This window comes from Schistocerca americana, chromosome 3 (assembly GCF_021461395.2).
Source record: "Schistocerca americana isolate TAMUIC-IGC-003095 chromosome 3, iqSchAmer2.1, whole genome shotgun sequence".
NCBI classification, from domain to species: domain Eukaryota; kingdom Metazoa; phylum Arthropoda; class Insecta; order Orthoptera; family Acrididae; genus Schistocerca; species Schistocerca americana.
In genome coordinates, this window is record NC_060121.1 from 107,253,601 (window position 1) to 107,263,417 (window position 9,817).

The following is a 9,817-nucleotide window of genomic DNA, read 5'->3' on the forward strand; positions in this document are numbered from 1 at the left end:
ACTTACACTACAAGCTGCGTGACATGTTGTATTGTCCTGGTAGTAGATGCCATCCTGCTAAGGAACAACAAACTGCATGTTGGGGTGGATATTGTCCCGAACGACAGATGCATACATGTGTTGATACACTGTTCCTTACAGAATATCGAGATCACCCATGGAACGCCACGAAAAATTCTCCAAAACATAAAGCTCCCTCCTCCGGCATCGATACTTACGATGCCCATTGCAGAGTGTTCGCTTTTACGAGGTGCATTCAAGTTCTAAGGCCTCCGATTTTTTTTCTGTGGACTGGAAAGAGATAGAAACATGCACATTGTTTTAAAATGAGGCCGCGTTAATTGTCAATACGTCCCAGAGATGGCAGCACCGTACGGCAGATGAAATTTCACTGCCAGCGGCGAGATTGAGAACTGTTTTAAATATTTAAAATGGCGACGTTTTCCTTACTTGAACAGAGTGCAATCATTCGTTTTCTGAATTTGCGTAGTGTGAAACCAACTGAAATTTATCGACAGTTGAAGGAGCCATGTGGTGATGGAGTTATGGATGTGTCGAAAGTGCGTTCGTGGGTGCGACAGTTTAATGAAGGCAGAACATCGTGTGACAACAAACCGAAACAACCTCGGGCTCGCACAAGCTGCTCTGACGACATGATCGAGAAAGTGGAGGGAATTGTTTTGGGGGATCGCCCAATGACTGTTGAACAGATCGCCTCCAGAGTTGGCATTTCTGTGGGTTCTGTGCACACCATCCTGCATGACGACCTGAAAATGCGAAAAGTGTCATCCAGGTTGGTGCCACGAATGCTGACGGACGACCACAGGGCTACCCGTGTGGCATGTTGCCAAGCAATGTTGACGCGCAACGACAGCATGAATGGGACTTTCTTTTCGTCGGTTGTGACAATGGATGAGACGTGGATGCCATTTTTCAATCCAGAAACAAAGCACCAGTCAGCTCAATGGAAGCACACAGATTCACCGCCACCAAAAAAATTTGGGGCAACCGCCAGTGCTGAAAAAATGATGGTGTCCATGTTCTGGGACAGCGAGGGCGAAATCCTTACCCATTGCGTTCCAAAGGGCACTACGGTAACAGGTGCATCCTACGAAAATGTTTTGAAAAACAAAGTCCTTCCTGCACTGCAACAAAAACGTCCGGAAAGGATTGTGCGTGTGCTGTTTCACCAAGACAACGGACCCGCACATCGAGCTAACGTTACGCAACAGTTTCTTCGTGATAACAACTTTGAAGTGATTTCTCATGCTCCCTACTCACCTGACCTGGCTCCTAGTGACTTTTGGCTTTCTCCAACAATGAAAGACACTCTCCGTGGCCGCACATTCACCAGCCGTGCTGCTCTTGCCTCAGCGATTTTCCAGTGGTCAAAACGGACTCCTAAAGAAGCCTTCGCCGCTGCCATGGAATCATGGCGCCAGCGTTGCGAAAAACGTGCACGTCTGCAGGGTGATTACGTCGAGAAATAACGCCAGTTTCATCGATTTCGGGTGAGTAGTTAATTTAAAAAAAATTCGGAGGCCTTAGAACTTGAATGCACCTCGTAGACGTTTAACGTCGATGGGTTATAAAACGTTATTCACCTGAAAAGGCCACCTGTCGCGATTCACTGGACTTCCATTTGCGGTACTGGCGCGTAAATTCCAGCCTTCGTCACCAGTGTAGAGCAGTGAGCACGGGTGCATGGATCGGGTGCCAACTGCCGAGCCCCGTACGCAGCAGCGTCTGCTGAACGGTTGTCGAAGAGACGCTTGGTTGGTCTGGGTTGTCAGTTGCTCCACAGTTGAACGTCTGTTCGCCCGCACTTACCTCCGCATCTGTCGTTCGCCCCTTGACCCTGACGCAGCGCAGTTGCCTCGGTGCAGGGTTCTGATAGCGCCACTTTGATAAGCACGGTATACTTCTACCAAGGCGGCACGCGAACGGTTTACAAGCTTCGACGTTTCGGAAATACTTCCACCGTCAGCCTGAAAGCCTGATTATATTCTCTTGGAAGTCACATAAATCTCTCCATTTCCGCATTTCGGCAGTGAGTCCATTTCCGCGTCCTCCAGACACGCTTTATACATGGTGAAATGTATTTAAACCGACAAACTGTGGGAGGCTGTAGGGGACAGAAAAAGAAATAGATTTCCCTAATATCATTTTTTCCTATGAGGAGTATTTAATCCGGTAGAGGAAGATTTCTCTGGCGGAAAATTAATTAAACCAACAAACACTTTTCCAATTGTTATGACCAATAGACAACACCTTAACACTACCCAATTTCAATTACAATAGATTTTCAAAAATGCCTCCATTGACACGTAAACAAAGGCTACACCGTCGGATCACGTTCTGTCTGACACGGGCAAAAACCCTAGGTGTATCCCGAATTGTTCCTGCTGCTGCTACTATCAGGGCAACCAGATCCTCTTCTCATGCAACAGGGGTTGCGTAAACAAGGTTCCGCATCTCTCCCCCCACAAAAAAAGTCCTGAGGGGACATATCTGGGGATCGAGCAGGCCACGGTACAGGACCACCTCTACCCATCCACGTTCCTGGGAACCGTCGGTCCAGGACTCGACGCACACGACGACTGAAATGTGCCGGCGCCCCGTCATGTTGGAACCGCATACGTTGTCTTGTAGGGAGCAGGACGTCTTCCATCAATTCTGGCAATACTCTGGCGAGAAAATTGTAATAGTTCCTGCCATTTAATGGCCTAGGTAAGAGATACGGCCCAGTTAAACAGTCCCCAACAACACCGACTCACACATTAACGAAAGAACCGCTCTTTATGAGCGCTAGTAACTGTGGCATGTGGGTTATGGCTCTGAGCGCTATGGGACTTAACATCTATGGTCATCAGTCCCCTAGAACTTAGAACTTAGAACTACTTAAACCTAACTAACCTAAGGACATCACACAACACCCAGTCATTACGAAGCAGAGAAAATCCCTGACCCCGCCGGGAATCGAACCCGGGAACCCGGGCGCCGGAAGCGAGAACGCCGCCGCACGACCACGAGCTGCGGACACATGTGGGTTATCCTCACTCCAAACATGTGAATTTTGCATGTTGAAGACTCCATCACGCCCGAACTTTGCTTCATCGTTAAAGAACACAGAGGATGGGAATGTAGGATGCATTTCACATTGTTCCAGGTACCACTGCGAAAACTGTGCTCTGGGTGGTTGGTTGGTTGGTTTGGGGAGGGAGACCAGACAGCGTGGTCATCGGTCTCATCGGATTAGGGAAGGATGGGGAAGGAAGTCGGCCGTGCCCTTTCAGAGGAACCATCCCGGCATTTGCCTGGAGCGGTTTAGGGAAATCACGGAAAACCTAAATCAGGATGGCCGGACGCGGGATTGAACCGTCGTCCTCCCGAATGCGAGTCCAGCTCTGGGTGAATAATCACCTGGTTCTAGGTTGTGGACACGCTGTAAGTGAAATGGACGTAACAATTGCTGTCGAAGGACTGTTTTTACATTCTTGTGATTCGTCCCCATGTTACGTGCAATTGCACGATTGCTAATTGAAGGATACCGCTCCACATGCTACAGAATAGCTTCCTCAAATTGCAGCGTTCTTACCGTGCGACGGCGTCCCTGTGCAGGTAATCTGCTAAATGACCCGGTCTCACGCAGACGTGGGTACACAGCAAAGGTCGTCTGATGCGGGATACGGCGATTAGGATGTTGTTGTTGATAAACCTGCTGTGCAGCTCGTCCGTTGTGGTGTGCTACGTAGTACGCACCAACCATATCAGTGTACTCACTCCAGGTGTATCGCTCCATTAGTAAACAGAGACAATGCACTACTACACTGGTGGACAGCAGTTGCCTACAACTGAAGAGCGTGATACGGCCTCCACCGGTTTAAATAATCCTCATAGGAAAAAATGACGTCAGGGAAAAAATATTCGTTTTGATGTCCCCTACAACCTCCCAGAGTTTGTCGGTTTAAATACTTTTCACCTTGTATACCGTATACTGCTACTGCTGCCACGAGCCGTCTGTGAGTGGTTACCATACGTTGACCTCGGTAAAATGCGATTACCACATTAATGTGACTGGGCCGCGTAGAAGAATCAGAATTGGTTATTACAGTTATACACACAGAAAAACTAGTATTCAGACTCCTACATATAGGTGGTTCATGTCAAGCTGTGTAGCACTTGGGGAGAGGGTCAGTTGAACCGGCGTTTGGTATTCTCCTGGCATTCTAAATAGCAAGAGCAACAGATTACCAGCGGTGAGAGCTGCGCCTTGTCGTCGGTACTGTTAACAATCTCGTGCAGTATTTTATACGTTAATATATCTTTGGAGGCTAACATGGCTTGGAAGGTGCTTGGTAGCAGATTACCTAAATCGCCAAGGTTGCTATTAAGTACGTTTACGTGATCCGTGTTCCGAGAGCGTTGTAGGGACATATGGCTCGAATTTCTTCCTCTCTGCCTACGCACAGAGATGTTGCAGTTGCATCGAGCCAACAGAGGTGTTTCTCTAACTTACAGTGACCGAGCTGCAGTCGTGCTGTAACTGTCGGGAACATCCTCGTTGTTTTCTTCTTATTATGCCGTGGTAGTCTAGGAATCGTGCAGTGAACTAGTGCTTCGTAACTGCCTTCGATTTTTGATGTTCTCGACCATCCTGCTTGCCACTCCGATGGCAACCATTTTCTGAGTGCTTGTATCATATCTGTGACAGTGAGTTTATCAAACTTAACATCTCCATGTACAAATACGTTCTTTGCTAGGACATTTACTTGCTCACTTCCTAGTACTCCAGAGCGGCTTTTCATCCAGGCCTACAGATTCTTTCAAAAATATCTGGAAACCGATATATCTATATTTAAAGGCATATCATTGTCGGTTCTCGGTATATCGACAACAATCACCGATATGTCCATATATCGACGGGAGAACATCGACGTCACTGACAACTAAAAATATCGACTGCACATTAAATGTACTGCCCTTTTTAGAGCTGTATGTTTAATTATTGATTTATTACTATACAGTACATTCTGTTCACCAGCAAACTAACAGCAGGCCTATCCCCTTTAGTGTAAGAACTGGAAAGAAAACGATATACGTTCACGCTTGGCGATAATCATTTTGCTAACAACTGTAACTGCATGCAAATGGCACAATAAAACGTGACTTGTGGGTCCGTCGTTCGGTTTCGTCACATATCGCATTTATCTGTAACACTTCATGTTGAGTTCCCAGCTTTCTTATTTCTGCCAACGCCACCAATCTAGCAGTTGCACTGTCAAAATTGCGTGGTGAAGAAAAACGTTGCAGTTTTTGTTGGTAGCACCGAGCGCCGATTACATTTCCCCCTACACGGAGGCCACCGCAAGGACCAATCTTGTCATTTAGATTTTTGTTCATCATTTTCAGCAACTGTTTTTGGAGAATGCCAATGTGAAGAAATAGCACACTAGTTGTATTACAAATGGTGGAGATCTCTTCTGAGCCGGCCGGTGTGGCCGAGCGGTTCTAGGCGCTTCAGTCTGGAACCGCGCGACCGCTACGGTCGCAGGTTGGAATCCTGCCTCGGGCATGGACGTGTGTGATGTCCATAGGTTAGTTAGGTTTAACTAGTTCTAAGTTCTAGGGGACTGATGACCTCAGAAGTTAAGTCCCATACTGCTCAGAGCCATTTCAACCATTTTTGATCTCTTCTGAGCAGCCGTTGCAAGGTATCCCAGGTACGCTTGTAACGACAACTGTACATATAATAATTTTTTTCTTTATGAATTTAGATAAATTAATGTAAGCAATGTATTGAACTTTTTTTTCGGTTCGTATCGTGATGTTAAAGAAACTGTGAGTAACTTTTGAAATGAATATTATTATTTATGTTAGATTTCAAATAATGTGGTAATCAAAGGAAAGTGTATTTAATGTTAAAACTATTGTAAGATGTGAAAACTGTAATTTATACACTTGGTCCATACGTAGGTAATGCATTAGGATATGTGTGGTGAATACCCTACCTGTAAGGGAGCGGGAAAAGGTGGAGGCAGGCGAGGCGGGAAAACGCACACTGGCGCGGTTCGGCACAACGGGCACAGTAGAACAGTCGGAGGCGAGCAACAGTCGGAAGTACACGTACTGTACCGAGGAGGCTACCCAGGAAAAGTGGATTCCATTGAGCCTCGGATGAACCGATTCCGACGACTACTTGGCATGGCTATATTCTGAGGCACAAAATTGGAACGATTACGACGCTAAGAAGATGGAAAGTGCCGATGTTGTGTGAGCCTTAGCCGTGCTTGTATGTGTGCCGTGCTGCCCGCTATCTCGCTGCCCGCCAACCGCCGCACCGACTTGCACAGGTCAAACATTTATTTCATCTTTAGAAGTGTATCTGTGTGGACCAGTGTCGAAACTGTTTCTAACTGTTCAATAATAACGTGACTTTTACCAGAATTGCCTTAGCCATTACTGATCATGATCACTGACCTAGACAGGATCCTTACCTCGTATTGTGCAATCCGAGTATCCTGAACTGAAAGTTTAATGTTAGTGTTAATGAAAATTATCAGCAGATTAATCTATGCCATAGAGGTATCTAAAGTTCAGTGTGTTATTGCAAATGTTGGTAAAGAACAAAAGTATGACTAAATTGAAAGAGAGTTTTCTTTTAATTGAGTTAGCGATGTTATTTAATCAATTTGAGACAGAAATAATGACAGTCAAATTATTCAGAAGTAAGAGAAAAGAGTAGTTATCCATAGATTGATAATTTTGAGAGTAAATTTGCCTTCAGTAGTTAATAGTTTCAGTATAACGACCATGACAGTTCCAGGCCCCCCCCCCCTTTTTCTTGTCCATTCTTTCAAACCTTGAAATGTGTTGATCAGATCTGACCAGTAAAGCTAAGTCTATATTAATCCTAAGTGTATTAGTGTTTTTCCTTCACTAATAGTGATATTGTGTGTGTGTACTTTCAAGATTGTCGATGCTAGGGCAATCTATGCCCGATTTCAGTCTGATCAATATACAAAATGCAGTTCATAGTAATCATTGCTGTGTGGTGTTGTGTAAATATAGCTCGTCCAAATTAGTACCAAAAAGAGAAAACTTTAGTTCAGTGGATTTTTCTGGTTCCAAACTTTGACATATAACGCAACTTGTACATGCTTGTACATGCTTGTACATGCACCCACTTGTACAAGGAAAAACTTACTCATTGCCTAAGTAGGCTGGCGACCGAATAATTAATTATAGGCAGCATCTACTGTGTGTACTTCTTGTCTATGCTAAAGGGTAGTTATAATTTACATTTGCATGATGCATCACTGTAGTTATTGACTGAGTATAAGTCCGATCTTGCTTCTATTAGGTACACGCGGTCAACTTATGTACTAAAATCCTTGTTTATAAGGTGAAGCCCGTGAACTTATTGCAGTACAGGCTTTATAGAGATAACGTACGTCCGAGCAGGGCGGTAGCGTTACACGCTCAATAATATTTATCACTGGGGAGTCTGTGGGATAGCGGAAATGTTTACACTCAAAAGAGTGCTCCTGGAGCCACTCTGTAGGATTTCTGGGTGTGTGGGGTGCTGGATTCTCCTGTTGGAATTGCCAAAGTCCGTCGGAATGCTCAATGGACATGAACGGAATCACGTCATCAGACAGGATGATTACGTGAGAGTATTATCTTGACGTATCTGGGTTGTCATATCACTCCGAGTACATACGCCCCACATCATTACAGAGCCTCCAACAACTCTACCAGTCACTCATTTCCTGACATGCAGGGCCCATGGATTCATGAGGTTGTTTCCATACATATATAAGTCCATCTCCTCATACAATTTTAAATGAGACTCGTCCGACCAAGCAACATTTCTCCAGCCATCAACAGTCCAATGTCGGTGTTCATGGATCAAGGGGAGGCGTAAAGCCATGTGTCGTGCAATTATCAAGGGTACACGCGTGGGCCTTCGACTCCCTAAGCCCATATCGGTGCTGTTTCGTTGAATGGTTCGCACTCTGACACTTGTTGATGGCCCAGCATTGAAATTTGCAGAAATTAGCGGAAGGATTGCACGTCTGTCACCGTGAACGATTCTCTTCAGTCGTCCATGGTCCTGACCTTGTTGGATCTTTTTCCGGCCGCAGCGATGACGGACATTTGATGTTTTACCGGATTCCTGATATTCACGGTACACTAGTGAAGTGGTCGTACGTGAAAATTCCCACTTCATCGCTACATCGGATATGCTGTGTCCCATCGTTCAAACTCACTTAAATCTTGAAAATCTGCCATCGTAGCAGCAGTAACCGATCTAACTACTGCTCCAGACACTTGTTGTCTTATATAGGTGTTGCCGACCGCAGCGCCGTATTCTGCCTGTTGATATATCTCTGTGTTTGAATAGGCACGGCCGGCCGGTGTGGCCGTGCGGTTCTAGGCGCATCAGTCTGGAACCGTGTGACCGCTACGGTCGCAGGTTCGAATCCTGCCTCGAGCATGGATGTGTGTGATGTCCTTAGGTTAATTAGGTTTAAGTGGTTCTAAGTTCTAGGAGACTGGTGACCACAGATGTTAAGTCCCATAGTGCTCGGAGCCATTTTTTTGAATAGGCACGCCTATACCAAACCCCTTTGGCTCAAAAAAAAAAAAATGGTTCAAATGGCTCTGAGCACTATGGGACTTAACATCGATGGTCATCAGTCCCCTAGAACTTAGAACTACTTAAACCTAACTAACCTAAGGACAGCACACTACACCCAGTCATCACGAGGCAGAGATAATCCCTGACCCCGACCCCTTTGGCGCTTCAACGTGTGTTAAAGGAATTGAATTTTTAAAAAAGTCCAATGCTCTGACGAAAATGAACTATTATCAAGCTGGTACTAACGGAATAAAGCGCTTGTGTACGTAACTTACCATGTCGTCCACGATGATGAAAATTATGTGCGGAGACCTACAGGAAGTGTGGTGACTGACGGACGTGGCTGCGAAGCTAGCCACGAGCAACGCGACTGCCAACGATGTCTTCATTTTGCAGGCGTCTGTTTAGTGAAAGCAATGAAGTCCACTGTGGAATGGATTCTGGCGAGCAGCCGGCCAGGATCAACACTATTCCTTCACTCTGAAAAAGAAAGATGCGAGTTTTAACTCAATGGTAAGTATCCAGGAAAAATGTCCAATAGTTGTAGTATGTCTCTGTCTAGTCAGGTGCGTTACCTCTGTTTTATTAGAAGATACCTGCAATTTGGTTTACCTAATGCAGAGGTGAAGTCAGACAAGTGCTGCTCATCCATTCATGTGAGGCCCAACGTCGATTAATTCATCGCATTTTTATCGTTACGAAAATAATGTCATTTAAAGTAGCAATTTTTGAGGATACGAGATGTAACTATACACCGATGAGTTAAAAGATAATGATCCCAATCCACCGCGTGACGGAATGCATGCGTGAGCGTAACACGGCGAAGAAAGTATACAGGGTGCTTGTTCCAACTTGAGACAGCTAAACGTTTTCTTGGTGAACAGCTAAAACAACTTTATTCAGAAAGAAGGGTGAGATTTCGAATACTTTGCTTTCAAATTACGAAAGATAGAAACACAAAAAAATGGTTCAAATGGCTCTGAGCACTATGGGACTTAACATCGATGGTCATCAGTCCCCTAGAACTTAGAACTACTTAAACCTAACTAACCTAAGGACAGCACACTACACCCAGTCATCACGAGGCAGAGATAATCCCTGACCCCGACCCCTTTGGCGCTTCAACGTGTGTTAAAGGAATTGAATTTTTAAAAAAGTCCAATGCTCTGACGA

The 9,817-nt window shown here is 45.3% G+C and overlaps 1 protein-coding gene across 1 annotated transcript in view; it reads right to left on the minus strand.

Moving 5' to 3' along the window:
• LOC124606701 (arylsulfatase B-like) overlaps positions 1 to 9,120 on the minus strand; it is a 132,542-nt gene extending 123,422 nt beyond the window's left edge. Inside the window, exon 1 of the mRNA XM_047138727.1 lies at positions 8,920 to 9,120. Within this exon, the coding sequence (XP_046994683.1) occupies positions 8,920 to 9,033 (114 nt within the window). The 5' untranslated portion in view covers positions 9,034 to 9,120. The remainder of the gene's footprint in view (positions 1 to 8,919) is intronic.
• Between the last annotated feature and the right edge of the window lie 697 nt (positions 9,121 to 9,817).